The sequence below is a fragment of the Ictalurus punctatus genome, chromosome 2 (genome assembly GCF_001660625.3).
Source record: "Ictalurus punctatus breed USDA103 chromosome 2, Coco_2.0, whole genome shotgun sequence".
Classification (NCBI taxonomy): Eukaryota; Metazoa; Chordata; class Actinopteri; order Siluriformes; family Ictaluridae; genus Ictalurus; species Ictalurus punctatus.
The window spans coordinates 19,631,156-19,653,374 of NC_030417.2; the positions used below are offsets into that span (position 1 = coordinate 19,631,156).

The window sequence follows — 22,219 nt, forward strand, 5'->3', positions numbered from 1 at the left end:
GATGTGCTGGACAAACAAGTCCGATCCATGGAGGCCCCGCCTCACAACTTACAGGACTTAAAGGATCTGCTGCTAACGTCTTGGTGCCAGATACCACAGCACACCTTCAGAAGTCTTGTGAAGTCCATGCCTGGATGGATCAGAGCTGTTTTGGTGGCACAAGGAGGACGTACACAATAATAATATTTTACTGCTATGGATGATCAGTGATCAGTAATTTTTTTATCCCTTTTTTAAAGAGTGGATTTTGAAAAAACAACTGAAACTATGTTTGTTTATATTTATACAATTTTATGTAGTGGAGATTCTTGACTTGATCAAGGCCACTGAATTTAAATAAATAAATAAATAAATATTGCAAATAATCTAAGCCTAATTAATAGATTATTATGCAACAAATAGAAATGTAAGGAGACGGTTATTTAACATTTATGGAAGGACTCTCCAGTGTCAGCGCTTTGTAACAGTCAGAGGTAAAGCTGTAACATTTTTCAAGATGGAGGAGGGTTTTTGTAGGGGGTAGCGGGGTGGGTGGGTGGGTGATCTTATTAACTGGTATAAGATTCTCTCAGTCGTTTCAGCATTATTCTTACACTGGATAATGATGATGAACAAACTGCACGCTCATCATTATGCTCTGATGAACATAACGACCACAAAAGGGCTGAATAACAATCCCAAGGAGCTAACGCGTTCTCTCATTAAGCATCACTTACAGTAATGAGAACAATAAGGCATTTTTTAGTGAGCACATCCATAAAAACAATGAGATGACTCCAATTATTTCCCATGACTCAACATGCGCAAAAAACAAAAAAACATCCTCCAGGGTTACATTACTGCCTTCAGTGTTCCTCTAAAACAGTGTGCGATCATGGTGTTACGACTAATGTATTATTCTGTGTAATCCATCCATCCATTTTCTATACCGCTTATCCTACAGGGTCGCGAAGAACCTGGAGCCTATCCCAGGGAGCATGGGGCACAAGGCAGGGTACACCCTAGATGGGGTGCCAATCCATCACGTGCACATTCACACACCCATTCATACACTACGGACACTTTGGACATGCCAGTCAGCCTACCATGTATGTGTTCGGACTGGAGGGGGAAACCAGAGTGCCCGAAGGAAACCCCAAAGCACAAGGAGAACATGCGAACTCCACACACACAGGGCATTGGAATCGAACCCCCAACCCTGGAGGTGTGAAGCTACATGCTAACCACTAAGCCACCGTGTGCCCATTCCATGTCATTAGTCAACAAAAAATATAAATTAAAACCCAGATTTGTCTAATCATACAGTACACTTGCTTCAATGATATCTTCAAGAGACATAAAGAGGAAAGTAATCAACATTGGAGTGGTAACAGTATTTCTGCCTCATAACACCATCGCGTCATTCAGTCTTTTACTGTAACAGCTCTTATACCACAACCACGATTTTTTATTAATTAAACAATGACACATGATCCTTTTTGTCTGTTTAAATATGTATATTGTTGTGGAACATCCACAAAACAAGTTCTCACTTCCTTTACAGGAGCTACAAACAGTCGTTCCATCACCAGCCTCGCTTTCTTCTCTTTTTTGATGATTATAAGACAAAAAATAAATCTAATGCAGCTTGTCATGTAACCAAGAAAGCATAAAGAAGCATGCCCTGAACACTAGACACTAGAGACTCATTCTGTTAAAAAAAAACACCTCCTCACAGAAATCCACAATTACACCCATTTTTAAAAAACCTCAGTGTGGAGCATCTGCCTGCCATACAAGCGTCCTCCTTCCAATGTTTTGTGCTCCGTTTTCTGGCTTGCATTTACAAAAAAAACAAAAAAAAAACAAGAAATACAAGCGAGCTCAATCCAGAGATGGCAGTTAGCCGCAGGGGAGCTTTGTGTTCCATCCCTGTATTATGAACAGGGTGTGATGTCGTGAGTGAGCGCTGAGGAGCCGTATCATGTCTGAGACATAATGCGAAGTGATTGGCCTCGTGAAGGCGGAAAAAGGAAAATGCATGCACAGCATGGCGGAGGTGAAGGCGTGAGAGGTTTGTGAGGGGCTTGGAATGTGTAATCATAGAGATACTGTATATGCATCTCAAATCATATAGAGTATATTTACACTTTTTGGCCATTTCCTGGTCCTTATAAATGCTCAGGGAAATGAGAGCCAGACGCTGGAGTGAGTTTGTATTCAGAATCCATCACCTTTTTCCTCACTAAGCTTCATCATCTGTGCCTTAATAAGAGATGTTTTTTTTTACCCGACCCATCGTGACCCAAAAGAAGTTAATCTCAGAACAGTCATGAAGCTAGAAATGAGTTTAGCACAGATAAGACTAGGCCAGTGCTAAAATTACAAACCATGCCTGATCCTGATCCAAAGCCTGTCATAACCAAAAGTCATTACTGAACAAGTATATATTTTTCTTCTTTAAATCTGAATTCATAAATGTGTCTACCAGTTTGTCATTTCTTTTCAATTGCAATTGCAATGAAAACATGCAACGAAGACCCATCACATTATGATGCTGTAAACTGACAAAATCCATACGTTTAGCTTTGGTGATTGCTCTGATCACGTGTGGTCCGATGGTCCTTCAGTTCCCCACTTTGTTCTTCTTTTCTACACTTCGTTTACTGTTTGATGCACTAAAACAAAAGAACCATGCTTTCATTTTGCCATATAAAACATGTATGGTGGCATTATGAAGAAAAATAAAGCTTGTAAGGATGTACCCCTAAAATGCCAACCCAACATTATTCTTTCAAAAAAAAACAAAAAAAACAAAAACAAAACCCACACATACTCTGGCACTTCCACCTCTACTCTGCGCACTTTGCTTTTCTAGAACTCAATTAAAAGATCTTGTATGGTAGAACAACTTGTATTGTTCTCCATTTGATATATGGCTTTGCTTGTATTTCTTCATTTGTAATTCGCTTTGGATAAAAACGTCTGCTAAATGAATAAATGTAAATGTAAATGTAAGTAGCAGAGATTGTCTGTGTCCCTGGTGAGGGCAGGTAGCTAGTTCACAGGCTTGAGCATTAACCAGGAGGTTGCTCATGTTTTGGTTCTCTCGTGCTGCGGGGGTTTCCTCCCCCAGTCCAAAAACATGCATGGATTGGCATGTCCAAAGTGTCTGTAGTGTATGAATGGATTGGCACCCCGTCCAGGGTGTACCCCGACTTGTGCCCCATGCTCCCTGGGATAAGCTCCAGGTTCCCTGCAACCCTGTAGGATAAGCGGTATATAAAATGGATGGATGGATTCAAACAAATCCAAACATTGAACATGTTTTTAAGCTCTAAAATGAGCTCTAAATAAAAGTATTTTAGTTCATGTTGCTTTTCTATTGACTTTACATATTTAATCTTGAAGTAATCCAAAATGAATCAGATTACATTACTTTCATATTTCATAATACTTGGATTACTGATTACATTACAGTTACAAGTAATTTGTAACGCTAACAGAATACATTTGTAAAGTAGCCCTCCCAGCCCTACTAGTACAGTTAGCTGGCTTTGCAGCTCTACTAAGGGAACGAAGCCAAGCACATGATGTGGAAATCAAACAATCAATTTTCACAGCAATTGCGTTATTTAATTTGTGCTTAATTAGTTAGGTTTAGAAGATGCAAAATATAGCTACTACCAGTGAAAAAACACTGGCCAGGCCATGCCCACATGGGAGTAGTGTATTATTATAAACAATTTGTGATTGTAGAGGGTATGCATTGACGTCACTTTCCCAACGGAACACGCACCTCGGCAGGACTGAGTGGCAAAACATCCAACAAAATGGCTGGTTTTAATAGGGGCACCTGCGAAAACACTGGTATAACTATCGATTATCAGCTTATATTAAAGGCAGTTGGACTCGACAGTCAGTACGTCTACATGGACAACAATAATCCAATATTAACCCGATTAAGACAATACTCTGGTTAAGAAACTACCATATAAACAGCAATTTTTAATGACCTTAATCTGATTAAGATCATACTCAAAGTAAACACAAATCGAATTAAGCCGTGTGGAGTACTCCTGTTTTAGTCGCATTATCGACGTGTATTACAGACATTTAAACACCTTAATCCCATTATTAACGTTGTGTAAGAGTTTTCACCGCATTTTGTGACAGGACACGATCACTCACAGCAGTGCGCAACTGTTTTACGGCAAATAAGAGAGCACGGCAGCATCCGAAACCGCATACTTACCTACTATAGGCCTATAGTAGGCGAAATACATGTATCTCGGCAACTATATAGTAGGCAAGTATGCGGATTGGGACGCAGCCCATGGCTTCAAGCAGTGGTCTATTTGCACGTATAGCATGACAAATAATTAACTGCACTTGAAGCGTTCGTAAAAATGTTAAATAAAAACACCCAAAACTGTATACAGTACCATAATGAAGACGAACTGTATGTTGATACGTGAAATTCTGGAGGGAACATCGTGGCAACGAAATGACGTGTGCTGTCCATCGAACTATGTTCTATAACATATCTACATACACGTATCTACATACAGTTCTTCTTCCTTATGATACCGTATACAGTTTTGGGTGTTTTTATGAAAGCTTCAAGTGAGTTAATTATTTGTCATGCTGTACGTGCAAATACATGACTGCTTGAAGCCATGGGCTGCATCCAAAACCGTGTAGTTACCTACTATATAGTAGCCGAAACACATGTATTTTGCCTACTATATAGCAGGTAAGTTTGGGACGCAGCCGTGCTCTCCTGTTTGCAGTAAAACGGTTGAGCACTGCCATGTGTAATTGTGTCCTGTCACAAAATGCGGTGAAAACTCCCACACAATGTTAATAATGTGATTAAGGTGTTTACATGTCTGTAATGCATGTAATGCGACTAAAACAGGAATACTCCACGTCTTAATTCGATTCGTGTTTACTTCGAGTATGACTTTAATCAGATTAAGGTCATCAATAATCGCTGTTTACATGGTAGTTTCTTAATCAGAGTATTGTCTTAATCAGGTTAATAGCGGATTATTGTTGTCCATGGAAACGTACTGACTGACTCTTACAACTTGTACAACATGAACACCACATGCCAAAAGAACTTACACTGCTCGACATAGTTAAAAAGGACTGAATGGTTTTTTGGCACTCTGGAAAAAGATAGCTCTGAATTATTGCTCAATCTGTTAGCACAGTCGATCCTACAACAGCTTTTCCGCATTTTAGATGAGTTGTTTCGCGGAGCTCACGCTGTACAATGATGCTGCCGCTCAGTCTTTTTGCCCCTCAGTGGGCGTGACCGCGGTGAGTTCCGCCTACCGTGACGTCACATGTATAACCTTATGTAATGGTCAAGCAACACCTTCTAACCAATCAGAATCCAGAACAAGGCTTTGGTCTATAATTAATTAATGTGATGAATATTAATGAAAATTAATGAATATATGTTAATGATCCATTCCTCAGGATTTTAATTTGTACTGTTAAAAAACGTATAAATTATACCCTATTCTATTCTAGTCTATAGTTACATCCGCGTTTTAGTGCCACATAAAAAAATAAGATTACGGGAATAAAGTCGTAATATTTTGAGAAGAAAGTCAAAATGACGAGAATAAAGTCATAATATTTTGAGAATAAAGTTACATTTACGAGAATAAAAATACCTTGTTATTTCTGTGTGTTTATTTCTTGAGAAATAGAAGAGCAGATCTCGAATCTGCGAATGTCCAATATAAAACCAACTTTACCGATGTGTAATTTTGACTTTATTCTCAAAATATTACGACTTTATTCACGTAATTTTGATTTTATTCTCCAAATATTACTTTACTCACGTAATTTTATTTTTACGTAACACTAAAACGCCGTCACATCTATAGCTATACTAAATTGAATGAAAAGATAAAAAAAAAAAAACGTTCTAAGCAAAACCAGGAGCAGTAGGAGCATTTTAACCACGCCCACGTCTAAAGTCCTGCGAATAAGCTCCGCCCCTTTCTTCAGTTTGGTCTGTAGCTGTTGTTTTGAAGCAGCAATTTGGAGAAACAAAAAAATATATACATATATATAATTTTTTTTTACAGCGTGAAACTCCAGGTGCGGCGGGCTCTGGATTTGTTTGCGGTGCTTAAAAAAAACGACAAGTGAGTTAAAAAAATATTTATTTACAAAAATTTAACGGAAAAGATAGCGCGAGGGCTGAATGGAATGGAGGTTTCCACCGGAAGCTAACGCTAACTAGCTAGCTAGTAAGCTAGCATGCACTGATATTATCTAGACTTATATTATAAAGACGACACAAGAATAAAGAATTACTCGGACGTGAAGTATTTTTGCTGATTTAAAAAAAATATATATATGTATTAAAATAGAAGCGGGCTGAATACTTCTGGTGAGTTCGAGCTATTTATAACATGCAGCTAATGGTATCTAGCCAGCAAGCTAGGCTAGCCGTTCTCACTAGATTATTATAATTATCCCTTTAAAATTTCAGTGAAATCATTTTCGTAATGTATTAATTAATAAATTGTAGCATGCTTAGGATTTAAACAAGGTAAGCATAGGTCATCCTGTATAACTGGCCGCAAAAAGCCATCACAAGCGAGTTCCTAATAATGGCTAGCTACGTGTAATAGCTATCAAATATATTGTTCTTAAAAATAACCTTTAAATTGTTTACTGTAATTTCCATTTTATATCGTACTTAAATGCTAAATATGAATTAACCCGTCATTCTCATCGTGTTTAACAAATGTTTTGTCACTGTGTCGTTTCATTGTTTAGTAGTCGCCGTCTTGACTTGAATTGACTTTTGGGGTATGTTCCAAATCGCTCGCATAGGCGTCTTTGTAGCGCCCTGCCGCAGGTGTAAGTTCCTTTTCGTCGTAGCATATGTAGTGCACTTGTACACACAGTATGGAGTTTATTGGAATACGACCCCTCAATATCTATTTGATTAATCAATAGAACTAAAAAAACAATCATGAATTAAAATAAATTATTTCTGATAGAAAAGGACAAAAATGTTTTAAATCCATACAAAATATTTGAATTAGCTTTATAATAATTATTAACCATCCAATAATTTACATTAATAACAGTAAAGAAATTAAAAGTTAATTGATTAATTAATTAGTTTTAAATATTTACAGTTTAGTTTCTGTGGTAAATTATTTTATGAATACATTTCTTTAATTATTTAATCTTCGAGAAGTTATTCACTTTTTTAGTAAAAAAAAATAAATCTGTATAAATGAATATTATAAGCATTATATATTTGAGTTTATTTATTTATTTTTTTATATATATATATTTTTTCAATGTTTTAAAAAATGGCTCTTGTACATGTTTATATCTCATGACTGCCTTTTCCCAATTTAGTTAGGAAATAATAAGTTGAAAATGTAAAGGTTAAAGATGAATAAAGTTTTTTGGTATTTGTTTGTTTATTTAATATTTATTTATATATTTATTACTCGTTTTATTGTTAGTACTACTTGAAGCATTTTATTTATTTATATTTATTTGGTATATTTATCAGTATTTATTGGTTAAAATTAGGGCTGCAACCAACGATTATTTTCATAATTGATTAGTTGGCCGATTATTTTTTCGATTAATCGGATGGGGGGAGCAAACTTTCAGTACCTTTTTTGTTTGTTTGTTTAAAATAAAATCAACAAACTGAGTGTTACAAATATAAACTTCAGACTAAAACTTTTCACAACTGCTTATCCAAAACAGAAAAGAACCTAATACACACACACACACCAGAATATATATTATTAATTTAGGACTGTAGTTTAATTCAGTGCTTTTTGTGCATCCATAAAAAATAATGAATAAATACTTATATGTAATATAAACTATTTATTTATATAAGTTTATATTATATATAAGTATTTATGCATTATTTTTTTATGGATGCACAAAAAGCCCTGAATTATACCATGGTCCTAAATTAATAATATAAACTCAATTTCACTGCACCTTGTGGTTTCTGTTACTCACTGCCTTTAGGAATATTATTTTACTTGTGTTTACTTTTGATCATAGTGTTTTAAATGCACATTACAGATCTTACTCATGCTCTCACTCTGTATCAGCATGTGATCAGCAACGCGGCCTTGTTACTAACACATCACTTCCATTATAATAAACGACAGAGTTTACACTGCAAGCGCACAAATACAGCATATAATGACAAGAAACTTAAATTAAACTAAACCTTTTAAGCAGCTTGCACCAGTTTCCCCTGCCCCTTACACACAGTGGAGCATTTTGGATATAAACATAAGATCTCCACGGTGTTTAATTTAAAATGCTCCATTGCCTTAGAGGACTTTATTCCTCAGTCACGTGACGATTTCGGCTCCGTCTGATGGAGACTGAGGATAAAAGGTTGGGGATAAAAGGTAACGCTGACATAAACTGTAAACTGGAGAAAATCCTTGTCTGGGTATTAGGCTAAAGCTAGCGGTGTCGCATTACCTGCATATGACGTTATGTGCCACTGACTAGGAAGCAGCTTATACTTCCGGTTAGAAAAACCTCCGCTAGTGTTCTATTTAAGATGATATTACCTTTCTAAAATTCATACACTGGACGGTAGTGCAGAGTGCATAGTGTAAGCGTATAGTGCGTCATTTGGGACACAAATTTAGTATTTACTCTCCGAAGGGTGTTTTCGGAACAGAAGTAACGTAGTGAGTAAATGTACCTCGTACTATGCGCTGGCCAACTAATCGATAATGAGATTCATTGACAACGTTTTTCATAATCGATTAGTATCGATTTCATCAATTAGTTGTTGTAGCTCTAGTTTTATTATTAGTACTTCCAATAACCTTTATTTATGTAATTACCTGTATTTATTTATTTATTTCATATTCATTTTGGATTGTTTTTGCATTAGTATTTATATTTTATTATTATATATTTTGTTTATTATTATTTATTGGTTTTACTATTAGGGCTATTAGTAACGTTTTATAAAATGAAATAAAAGCTGTGTAAATTAGTTTGTTTATTTTTCCCAAAACCCTGACTAAAGTGAACTGAACATCATTTCCTGATTTTTAGTGGTGTTGGTTAAATATTGTTAAAAGGTGATTTAATAATATAATAAATGCTTTTTTTCGTGCACTTTTTTTCCAGGTATGAAAAGGACACGACGTGATGACGGGTCTGAAAAACCATCTGCTGCTTTAAACCTCTCTACAGCCAAGGTGAAGAGATCAGTCGCCACTCGTCTTGATTGTCTCGGGGGAGGGGGAACACTTAATATAGAAGGAGAGAGGTTTTTAGAATTAGTGAGGAGAAGATATTGAACTAAAATCGGAGTGTGCAAACATACTGAACTGAAATGTGTGCTGGTCAATTCAGGATCCAAACTAATTAGGAGAAAATAGTTGACGGGATTTAAAGGGCTGTAAGGATTCAGGAACTTTTAAAAATAAATCAGTCGAGACGTCGCAAGTAGGGCTGGGCGATTATATCACTATAATATCGATATCCTGATAAATGATTACACGATAGCCTTTTCTGAGATATCGTTGGTATGGTGATGTATATTTAAAGTTTTTAATAATTACAAATTAAGTGGAACTGAATGGATGCTTTTGGTTTGATGTCATTAAATCATTTTGTCATCAAAGACAGTTTAACATTTTTATTGAAATTATATATCATAATGCGCATTGTATATCGTAGAAAATGTCCTTAAGTAACGTGAAATTATATTTTTGTCTCATCGCCCAGCACTAGTCTCAAAGGTTGTCTTAGTGCACTGATTAAAAATTCTTACTGCATCATTCTTAAAATAAAAGTAATCTTGATCCTCAAACTCTACATTTTGCTTTGGATTTTGGATCCAGGAGCTGATCTCCAGAGAGGTGAAGTCTGCCCTGGAACAGTCCGACAAAATGATGAAAGCCCTGATGGACAGAATTCAGGAGGTCGATAACGAACCCAGATACGACGTGAGAATTCGGAAGCTGGAGGTGAGTGCACGTCATGCACAGTGTATGCAGTGAGATGCGATTCGTAATCGTTAGTGTACGCTGAAGTAGAAAAAATATATGGAGTTCTACTTGAGACAGCTCTGTAATTTAGTAATGCAGGGGAATGAGCTAAATTTTTCTTAATGAAATAATCATTTTGTTGTGCCGACCAAAGGTAGCATGCGTATATACGGGTTTTACGGTAACCATAAGGCGCTTGGGGGGAGTTGCCGCTAGTCAATTTTAGTTAAGATAGAGACGCTAGGAAATCTATTTTCCTAGCGTCTAGGAAAATATCACCATAAATGCATGCGAAATGTCAAGTTTAGCAATACTTGGGTAAAGTAGGAAATGTTTTGAAAACGCTGAATAGTATTCTTAACATTTTAATCAAAACCTTCAGTCAGAGTCTGAAATTGATATTTTTCAAAATAAATAAATTTGACAATATCTCAGTATTTTGTGGCATCACTCACCGTGATATCGTATTACATCGTCTTATGCATGTATCGTTATCAAGCATGCATGTATCATTTTTCTAGTGTATACATCTAAACTAATACACACTACATTTTGGAGTCATGTTTGAAACATGATGATCGACTTAATGAGATGTGCACGCGGTCAGTGATTATGTTCCTTTGCATTAATTAACCGTGCAGACGCATAAATTTTTATAAAGAAGTGGTGATGCTTGCAGTGCCCGGGAATCGCCTCACTTAAGTAACTTGCAGTAGCATTTTTGCACCAGAGGGGGCAGAATTCAAAAATCATCTATCTTTCTAGCTTAAAGGGTAAAATAGTCTATTTTTTTATTTCTTACTAGTGCAACTAGCCTATCTTTTATTTATTTATTTATTTATTTATTTATTTATTTATTTATTTAAATGATCACTTACCCCATAGCCTCAACACAAGTATATTATGTTAAGTGGGATGGAAAAATGCTTTCCGGTCTGAAGCGCTTCATTGTGTTTGGATGGGCCTCCTGTCAGTCATTTTACAGACATTCTCCACTTCAGTCTGAAATCGGGAAGCGCCCAGCGCAGCCAGGTAATTTGCCTGTGAGCACAAAAGTCACTCTAATCACTTAAAAACAAGAAACAGTAAATGCAGAATAAACACTCACCCAGTGTCGATGCATCTTGCTTAATCGTTTACCTTTTAAATATTATTGTTATTATTATTATTTATTTTGCTATTCCTTTTTCCAGGCACATGTTAGGAAAGTGAAGCGAAGAGGAGACACCGTGTTCGCGAACATACAGAAACGTGCAAGCTTGGAAGCAGCCCAGGAACAGGTACAAGAAAACGGCGTGCACGAAATGGTATTTAATTTCAGTCATATCTCCTTACTCTTACTAAACATGAAACGTATCTAACGTAGCTAACAAATACTGTACACGTTTAGCTACCAGTTTAGCATGGTGCAATACGGTGATATCTCTTGATGATATTCTGAAAATCATAAATACTCTAGTTTAGTGGCAGGCGCAGGTATCTGGTAGGGGGTGTTGCCTAAAACCAGAGGGGTGCGACAGGGCGTGGTACAGTTCTTTAGGCAGCTGAGACCACAGCGAGTGAGAGCCCTCCGATCTGAGAGCACCTGCACGAGGTGTTTTCCCACCTGCTCCTAGTGAACTCTACCAAGAAAGTGAATCGACTCACCTACAGGAAGTGAATCAGATGCTGTGTGTGTTAGATTTAAAAAAAAAAAAATTAAAAAAAAAAAACAAACTTCAGATTTTCTCTAAGGACAGAGATGTAGCGCTGCAGAAATGCCACTTGTTCTGGAATAAAAAGAGAAAATAAACGCTGGATGAGATTAGATATACAGTTAATTATTTAGTCGTCTAATCATTTATGGCGCGCCGACTCCATGTTCTCCCTGTTCGGGTGATTCAGTTGATTTCTACGCCTGCTTGGAGAAGGTGTAAACATGAATTTACCTTTATTTCCTCAACACACTTCTGACCAATGAATGAAAGAGTTCTCCGACGACGTAAAATAAAAGCATCACTTTCATGCTGATTCGGACTCGGTAAACAGATTAATAGTGAAATTATTACTAAAACTACTGCTAATATTATTATTATTATTATTATTATTATTATTACACATCTATTGAATGTATTTATTCTCGGAAAGGTATACTTTTCCCAAAACACAGCTTGTAATATTAAAAAGCAGAGTTAAAGCAATGTGTCTGCTTTACTGATGGACATTTCCCGTTAATTTTAATAACCAGAGTCGTCTTTCTGTCAAATTTCTGCCGAGAATTGAGCCCTGGGTCAACTTTACTGGAAATAGATTTTCACTGCATGTTGAGATTATTAGCATAATTAGGAATCTGGATTGAGAATAAACTTTACTTCCTCACTGTTCTGTAAATGACTTTAATCATTTATTTAACCTTTTAATAACATTTGTATGACTGCGTTCCACACATTAGAGTGGTGCATAAACTATTCCAGGATGCATATCGAGTGTATAATTATGACTGTAAGACATAATCTAACACACGCGCATGCACACACATGAGTCATATGTACACAGAGATGAGTCATGAGGTCAGGAGAGATATTCTTACCAGCAGCAGTGACGAGGAGGAGAGAAATAAACTGAAAACCCAGGAGAGAAAAGCAATAAACATCACGATAAACACGTTTCCACTTTTATTTATTTGACCTGACTTAGGTTTTTTTTTTGTAAAGACTTTTCTTACGTGTGTGTGAAAACTCATAGCAATAGCAGTTTAAGTGGGTGGGGCTTAGGAACGGGTTGATTATAAGTATTGGCAGCCCGCGATTCAGTCAATGATTGTGACGTGCTGCCTTATCCTCATAATTGTAGAGGATAGCTGAACGCTGTTTGTATTCTACTTTTTGTACATTGTCATTTTATCTATTAACAGCATGAATATTTTAAAATGATAAATAATTAAAGGGGTCATTTCATGATTTTAAAAAAAAGGTTTTCCTTTTGTTTGGGAGTGTAATGTATCTGTTTGTGCATGTATAATCTCTGCAAAGTCACAAAGCTCAGTCTTCCCCAGAAGGATTTATTTTTTCCATCAGAGAACACTGCTCCAGACCTGCCCGAAAGCGTCGTTCGAAGTCCAAATTTACTTCCGTAATTTCTCTGTCACTGAGTGCAGTGTCGGCATAATCCCGCCCAAAGGCAGCGACGAAGAAAGAAGGCAAGGTGTAGTGAGTTCAGGTGTCATGTTGCGGAAATGCTGTGTGTTTCGGTGCGAGAGCAAAACCTCGTTTGACCTTCCGAAAACAGACGAAATTAGGAGTTGGTGGTTACTGTTTATTTATAATGCTGTTCCTGAGCAGTACAACCCAAACATTTGCTTGTGCACAGCACATTTTGCGGAGGAGAGCTTCCTGAACCTGGGCAAGTAAAGGCTGGTTATACACAAAGGCTACTCCTGAAAAGTGGGGCGATTCCCACATTACTCATCTTGTGCTTCTGAATCAAAACCTGTAAATGTGTTTTGATTATTTTATGAAGTATCTACTATTGACTGTTCAGATGTGGAGTTTTGTGTTGTGACTCAGTTGTAGACCTCTGCTAAGGTGCTAGCTAAAGTTTGTTAACTTGCCTCAGGTTTGTAAGTGTTTGTATATCAGTGGTCTGACAGAGATGTTGATTGTAGCTGCTGTTGTGATTGCATCTTGAAACGGTTTATATCAATCGAATCACAAGAATACTAGCTAGTGTTTGTAAACTTGCTTCCACTTGATCATCCGCAGTCTCTGAATCGAACTCTGGCTCGAGCTGATACCGATGACATTGCTTTAGAAGCTTTGGTGGCTAAAGCTAACCCAAGGGGCGTTACATTTCCAACACACTCGTGAGGCTTTTGGCCAATCATAATGCAATGGTCAGCTGGCCAAGTTGGGTCAACGGTCAGCTGGCCAAGTTTCATAAAAAGTTGCAAAGAAATGGGGAAGTGCAAATTCCAGCAAAAGTGGCTGGAAGATGAAGAATTTAGGACATGGTTGTAGCCCGTTGGTGGTCAACATAGAGAGATTTTGCAGTGTTTATAAAAAATTATTTAAGCCAGGTACAGTGGGTGTCACCACAATTAAATCTCGTATGCTGTCCGATCACAAATACAATTCAGCTGTAAAAGGCAGACAGAAATTAACTGTGTTTAGTTACTTTGCCATGACCGACAAAGTAGTCTCTCAGCTGCTATTACTACCACCACAAACACCACAATTGCTAGCATTCAACATCTGGTTTATTTGGTACTTTTGTTAAATCAATTGTGAAATATCTACAAATCAATTATGGCATTTGAAGCCATCTCCTGAGCCATTTAAAGCATGTTAACTTACTGTATTACACCCAACAAACCAAATAATTAACGTTTAAAATTGTTTAAGAATCATGATACGACCCCTTTAACTAATTATTTTTTATGCTTTCTTAAAATGTTTTTTTGTCTTCTTCCTTAGTGAAAAATATTCTAAAAATATTTATATAAAAATTTACGTCACACTTTTCTTTCTATATTTTACAATATAATTTGAATATAAGATTTTGGTTTTTATTTATTTATGTTTTAGCTGCTTTATTTTTTCTGTGTCCTCGGGGGATTCGTCACTTTCTTTACTGAAATTGTTTCTCATAAAAATAGAAATATTTTACAAAAATAAATTAATAAATCGTTATGTATTTAAAAGAAAGCTTCATGCTATTTTATTTCCTTTTTTTGGTAATATATTTCTAATTTTAAATGCTTTTTTTAAACCACTTTTTTTAATCATTTTGTCATAATATTAATATGCTAAAATTATTACATAAATAAATAAATTCTGTTGTTTTTCTGTTCGTAGCACTTTTGCTTCAAGAAAAAACTTCGGCCACTCATACAGTATTAATGAATTAAAATCATGTTTGATGGTGTTTAAGTCTCTCTCTCTCTCTCTCTCTCCTCCCCCCACCCCCTCCAAATTCTCTCACTGCCACTGGATCCCAGAATCTCCCCCCAACACTTGTGATCAAAAAAGAGGCAAAAATCCTAAATGTGACCAGGTACATTCTTCTTATTATTATTATTATCATCAGTAGTGGTAGTAAAATTAGTTTTTAAGTTAGTAAATAAAAAAATTACATTATTAGCTTGTTATTATTTGATTATTGTTCTATTATTTTATTTTATATCTTTTATATAAGAATTTGTAGGTGACATCAAATTAACATGGCCACTCCCATTTAAATGAGTTACAGTGTATACACACGTATTTACTTCAGATCAGTCAACATCCAGACGATCACTTGTTAAATCTATAACACAAGAATGTAGGACTTCTATCGATTTGTCGTGTTTGTGTTGAACATCTCTTGGCATCGTGTCTTCATATTTTCAGATACTTGAGAAATCGCACACAGAAACCGAAGCTAAAAAAAGGCTACAGCACGTCTCTGTCTCGTCTCCAGAGTCTAATAATAACGTGCGTTTGCCAGTGCCGCTTCCCGAAATGTGCAAAATGCAGCGTTTTGCTTGGTTACATCACCGCTATAACGCTCACTGTGCCTGCTGCATCCTATATACTGTATACACACACACACACACTCACACTGTACACCGTGATTTAGCTGCACTTACACTTTACAACATTAAAGTTTAAAAGCGTTTAAGACCTTCATCATCTTACATTTGCATGTTGAGGTTTTGAGCAGTCTGTTCATACCTACTCTATTTTTAATCAGTTCTTTCGTTCATTCATTCACAAATTTATTCATACATTTATTATTTAATTTATTAATGTATTTATTTATTCACTTATTCTTTAATTTGTTTATTTATTCATTTATTTTTTCATTCATTCATCTGTCCATTTGTTTATTTTTTATTTAAAGCTATTCTTAATCTGGATATGTTTGTTTCTTGAGGCTATTAGTAGTAGTAGTAGTAGTATTTTAACATAAATGCTGTTATTAATCTTTTTTTGGGAGGGGGAGTTAATCCTTTCTTTTTTTAATGTTAAGTTTATTGTTTACTTATTTACTTTTTCAAGACTTCTTAATCCTGTGTGTGCGAGTGCATGTTTGTTTTATAAATCATTTTATTAATCAGTTTTTTTTTTTAATTCTTCATGGCCATTCTTAATGTGGTCTGGGGTCTTGTGTTTGTTTGAGAATAAGCTTTTTATTATTCAATTAATAATAAAAGGCTTAATCAAGTTTAAATAATGAATCAGTTTATTAATTATTTATTTGTTTTCCCCCTAAAGCTGTTCTTAATCCGGTGGGTTTTTGTGTTGTTGTTTTTTTTTTTTTAAGACTACTCTTAATCAACTTTATTCTATATTGTTCTTAATCTGATGTGCATGCATGCGTGCGTGCATGGTTTTTAAAGGCTATTCTTAATCCATTTATTTATTCATTTATTAAATTTTTGACGAATTTAAGGTCTTTTCTTATATATTGGCAACCTTGCTTCAGATTTGATCACTCAGTGACGTTATTGCAGGCCAAACATTTGTAGGCCTTAATGATTAATAAAATCGTAGATGTTCTGTTTTGTAGGTGTTTCTTAATCGTAGTAAATAAATATATTTTAAATGTAAATCATTATTTTTGGCTTTTCAAATAATTAACTGCGATATTGGTGAGAATAGATCAAATTAGTTTATGCTAACGATCTCCTTTTATTAACTCCAGTCAGTACATTACAATCTAAATCTCTGTTCTGTAAAAGGAGAAATGCTGTTTTCTGTTTATTTTAAACAAACACTCATGATGGATAATGATGACTTGAACTAAGAGAAAAATCATGATCATCATTATAGCCCTTCTCCGTCCGTGCAACCTGTGCTTTCTGTTAATCGATCGAGTTCTGCTTTTTCTTCTCTCTCTCTCTCTGTTTTTGGAAGCAGGAAGGGCTAGAGTACTTAAATGCCCCATGCTACGTTAGTAAGATTCATGTGCAGTCTTATACTCTAAAGCACTTTGCTAAGTCAGTGAAAAACAAATTCATCTTGTGGTGTTCTGATGAATGGAGTGCGCCATTTTCTCCTCTGAAGGGCAAACAGTGCCACGTAGAGGCCAGCAGAGGCGTTTATCAGTCTGACTTCATACAAGTGGTTGTAGAATATTTACACCACAGCGCTTCTGGATTCTGATTGGTCCGATTCATCTTCTGTTAAATCAGCAGAGATTCAGTTTATATTACAGTCGAATACGTTATCGTTTCTATAGTAACAGCTCATTCAAGCGGTCTAGCGCAGTGGACGCCTCACATAAAACGGACTAAAAAAAGAGAAATGCGTTTAGGTAACATTTTATGGAAGGAGTCTCTAGTGTCAGCACTGTAACTATAAGTTTTCCTACAATTGAGTCACGCTTTTTTATTTGCGGTTTCTCGCTTACAAACAGCGACAGTTGTGGGGGGTTTTTTTTGTCAGAGAAAACAAAACAGGTTTGTGAGGGAATTACTTTTTTATAGCTGCTATAACGTGGGGGGGGTGGACCTTGTTTTGTGGATGTGTCGCAATATTAATTGTAACAATAAGCGGATAAGATGTATGACGTTTCATTCTTTTAATGAATGAAATTGTGAAAGCTTGGAAATTGCTGTTGTATAAGAGGAATAAAGCGTGTCAAGATGTGCTGCTAAAGTAAAATGTTAAGTAACATTGAGTAACTCTGTCGTTGATTATTTTCCGATAACAGCATGTCCTGAAATGTTTTATTCCTCTTATACCACAATAGATTGTCAACGATTAAAATGTATCTGTTTATCGTTATCAATAAAGGTGTGGGGCATCTGTAATGTATTCATTACGTCCAGAAACGGAGATGCAAACGTTTTTTTTTTTTTCTCGCTGTTAGTATCTAATCTTCTAATCTGTAAAAGTGAACACAGTGAATCAATTACAGTTTCTGCCATTCAATTTTCTCCTGAGGGGATGCTAACTTTTGCACATGCCTCTATGGTGTCAAAATACTTTCTGTGAAGAGTAGAGATCAGTGATTATTTGTGATTATATATTAAAATGTATGATCTCGTTAAAAAAAAAAAAAAGTCCAGAATCCTGCTGAGTGTCTGAAATAAAGAAGTTAATTGGCTTATTTTTTTCTTCACAGTTCTGCTAACGGAGGGGTTTCTGATTTCTCAGTGTCAGGAGGTATGTGTGTTCATCACTAACGTCTTGCATCAGCTCTAAGTGAGATTTATTTTTGCTCCATAACCAGTAACTAAGGTTTATCTCTCACTTTTTTTCTCTCTCTCTTTTCATGTCATTGTTGTAGCCATCACCAGTGAAGGAGACACGGCGGGGAAACCTAAAGAAGACTGCTGGCAGAGTTTGGTAGCTTTTTGTCTTCATTTTTCATGTCCTTCACTCCATCTGTGGACTCGAGCGTGACGGAAGGTTTGATCTGTTTTTCTTTTCTTTCAATTCCAGCGCATAAAGAATCAGTTTGTGGACCTGACCGTTGACGGAGAAGGTGCGATCTGTTCAGAGACTAAGCTTTTTAAAATAAAAAATAAAAAATTGTTCTGTTTGTGTATTTATAAACACAGAGTGGTGAAGGAGTCTTGTTTCGAGCACCAAAGATCTGGAAGACATTAGCGTTGCATATTCGTTAAAAGCACTCCGAAACAAATAAGAGTCTAAAGAAAGAAAGAATTAATGAATAAATAAATGTTTTATGTTTAATGTAAAAAAAAGCTAGTTATGATTTTTCTTTTTTTTATTAATTTAGTTTATTCTTCTTTCTCATTTTGCATTAAGTGAAAGATGTTATATAACTTAACTATAACAAAAAAGCAAATGATTGCATTATTACTTTTATTAATTCTATTGCATATATTGCATTTATTTTTGTTTTATATGGTTTACTTATTTTACTTATTGTTTTTTGTATATAAACATTACGTTTGCACAATTTAAAAAAAATGAATTACTTTGCTCTTTTGTTTTTGTTTTCTTCATCTTTATTCATCTAATTATAAATAAGATGGCTATGATATAAATAATGAGATTTTATTGTATTATTATTTATCCTATTTTAGTATTTATCATGAGTTCTAATTCGGATATTTTATAAAATGTAGAGCAGGTAGTGAAAGATGATGATTGAAAATGTCAGCCACATCAATTAAAATACATTCCAGAGTATGATGTTAATATAGAACAAATAATGCACTTTTTTTTTTTTTTTTTTAAATCTATACTTGTGTTTTAATGCACTCTTAGTGCACGTGATCACATGATCTGTTTAATACTGTGATGTGTGAGACATGCATAATGCTGAACTGTGTGTGTGTGTTTTCTGAGGCAGTGTGCAGAAAAAATGGGATCAAGCACAGCGATTCTCCCCAAACCTCATCGCAGGTAAGTCTGCTCTCACCTGTTGGCTGAAAGCATGATGTTTATTCTTTCCTTGTTAACAGTCCCCTCTCGCTCTATCTCTCTCACTCACAGGAATACGTAGACAGCAGATCATCTCCACTGGGTATGCTGAGGAATTAAATTATTTGTTTATTACATTTTTTAAAAGGAGTATATTAAAGAATCACACATTTCCTGCACATTGTGTATTTTTAACAGAGGACGGTGAGATTCAGGGCTCTGTAGTGGTGGAGAAAAAATCACCTGAGGTGCAGGAAGCAGAGGTAAGACGTCATGGCATCATCTCAATGTTCAATTTTGATGCAAACCTTACATTTTTTATATATATATATATATATATATATATATATATATATATATATATATTTTTTTTTTTTTTTAACAACAAACCTCTATAACTTGAGGTAGCAGATACTTTATTTATTGTTCTCCTCATGGACACAATCCAGCTGTACAGATGTTTGTCACAATGTAATATATACATATTGTGTATACTTTGATCATACTGTGTAATTTTTTTTCCTAGACAGAGCACAGAATTTTCCCCTCTTAATTCCATGTTCATTTTGTAAAGAGTTTTATTAAGAGAGTTTTCCTTTCGATCGATTTCTTAAGATGCTAACGTTGTATAATTGAACAGGCGGCCCTGCTGTCCAGACTCCCGCCGTTTCCACACACTCCGTTCCCGAACCAACTTCCCGTCGCGGCTGCCAGCAGATCCATGCCTCAGAAGCCTGTTGTGAAAGTGGCGCGCATCAAAACCCCACGAGGAATCGCCCTGCTGTGGAACGTGGAAGAGGAAGATCCAGACGCCGCCACCATGGACTGCTACTACATCTACGTAACGCAGGAGCGCAGCGACGGAACTTTCACCAAATGGAAAACCATGGGCGTGATCAAAGCCATGCCTCTGCCGATGGCCTGCAGAGTGGCGGCAGAACGATCCGGAGACAAGACGCTGTGTTTCATCATCATCGGGAAGGACGTGTACGGCCGCTACGGACCCTACAGCGATGTCCACACCGTTTGGCCCGGAGAAACGTGAACTTTACCTGTTTTTAAATATTTAGTTTTAGTGACACGTAAGCAAGGCGAACTGCTCAGCATTTTTTTTCTTGTCAAGTAAATTCTTTGATATTGTTACAATAAAATGTATTCTGATGCAATTCTGTCCTTTTTCAGTGAAACCTGGTTTATAAAAGACCACAGCAAAACATCTGCAGTTATATGGAGATGCGCTTACAGCTGGAAAATGGGCAGGTAGATGAGGTATAGAGATAGATCATTACACTATAATGTATATTTAACGTAGTGAGAGCATTCGTTCAGTCAGTTGTGCACAAAAATATTCTATATGTATAGGTTTTCTAAAACAGTAGTGTTTCATTAAATCACATGCGCTGCTGTCAGTCAAAAAGTATATAATTATATATTTCTTTTAATATTAATAAAAATATACAACGATATACGCAATATCTCAGAAAAGCATACTGTGATGCAAGTTATCACTATAGTGGTATTATAATATAATATATATTATTGTCATATCACTCAGCCATATTGTGCATGTCACAGGAAACACAATATAAATCTGTTGCAATGCCATCATAAAAACAGTAGGGGCAGTATTGTGGTTGTCAGGGTTTCACGGTTGTTCATGGTCACGGTGTACGATAGGAATGGACCTCAGTATTGACTTTTTCATAATACAGATTGAAACACATTCCCACACATTTCCTGTTCTTTGGCTACCCCTGATAAAGACTCGCCAAAATTTTTTGGATTCCCTTCCCTCTAGACTCTTCTGCAGTTCGTCTTTATTTAATCCGTTTTTAAACACGTTACATCGCTGTGATCATCGGTGACAACAACTAAACCAATAGATGCTCTAATTTTGACTAATAAGTGCAAACACTACCTCACGAGTTATATTTTTTATTGTAGCTAGTGCACCACTTCATATTATCTTCATATCACCACTTCAATCATTATCATATTGTGTGGAAGTCTGAGGTTTACACCCTTCTCAAAAATTCCATCTCTAAAAATGATATGCCGCCAAAAGCCTTCAGATAACTGGTTCAAACTTAATGAAATAATACTTCATTACCAAAAATAAGTTTAACTAATAAATATCTCCTAAATTAATAGGATTTTATTATTTTTTTAATTAAATAGCGAAAATTTAAAATGACAGTCATTACAGGTCTAAAAAATAAAGGTCACAGGTTGAGAGGACAAAATGGTGGTTAATCCAAATTTCCAACACTGGAGCGATGCACTAATAAAGCAACGATTGAAATTAATTGCTCCAACAGTTGTATATTGCTTTTTAGCAATCATCATTGATTAGAAATCGATTACTATCAAAAAAGGACAAAATAAAACACGTGTAAATATAAATATGTAAATAATTTAATAGGCTACTAAGTTGATTTGTCCCTAACTCTGCTACTTATATAATTGTCTTTCTGTCCATCATCATAGTCTTTAACGGTACCCCAGATTCTGAACAAACATCAATCCATACTAAAGCATAGCAGATTCAGTGGTATTGTCAAAGATCAAATCGTTACCTTATCAAAATTGCATGGTATCATGTTTGATCCTGAGGTTTATCCTCATAAAAAAACGCTGCAGTACTCTTGAACCAGTGTTTCTTACTTCCTTTTCAGTAATCAGAAACATTTAAAATGAGGTTCATAGCAAGTAAACTGGGGGATCGAATATACAGCTGGATGAAGGTTAAAGTGACTTTAGAATCCGTGTTGTGTATTAAAGCCGTGTGGACTGTAATTGAACTGAAAGAATAAAAAAAAAAGAAAGTGGAAT

General features: G+C 35.7%; 1 protein-coding gene across 2 annotated transcripts; it reads left to right on the forward strand.

The window, feature by feature from the left end:
- Positions 1 to 5,989: 5,989 nt before the first annotated feature.
- atf7ip2 (activating transcription factor 7 interacting protein 2) lies at positions 5,990 to 20,553 on the forward strand. Of its 2 annotated transcripts, none has more exons than XM_017488963.3 (12): positions 5,990 to 6,149; positions 9,163 to 9,233; positions 9,882 to 10,007; positions 11,222 to 11,308; positions 15,004 to 15,059; positions 18,117 to 18,157; positions 18,282 to 18,340; positions 18,437 to 18,479; positions 19,317 to 19,369; positions 19,460 to 19,490; positions 19,586 to 19,650; positions 20,028 to 20,553. In XM_017488963.3, exons 2-12 carry the CDS (start codon positions 9,165 to 9,167, stop codon positions 20,430 to 20,432), a joined length of 1,035 nt encoding a protein of 344 aa, XP_017344452.1. In that variant the 5' UTR covers positions 5,990 to 6,149; positions 9,163 to 9,164; the 3' UTR covers positions 20,433 to 20,553. The 2 variants fall into 2 exon arrangements, with proteins under 2 accessions (XP_017344452.1, XP_017344444.1); XM_017488955.2 differs by having other exon boundaries at positions 5,991 to 6,149; positions 11,222 to 11,335.
- The last annotated feature ends 1,666 nt before the right edge of the window (positions 20,554 to 22,219 follow it).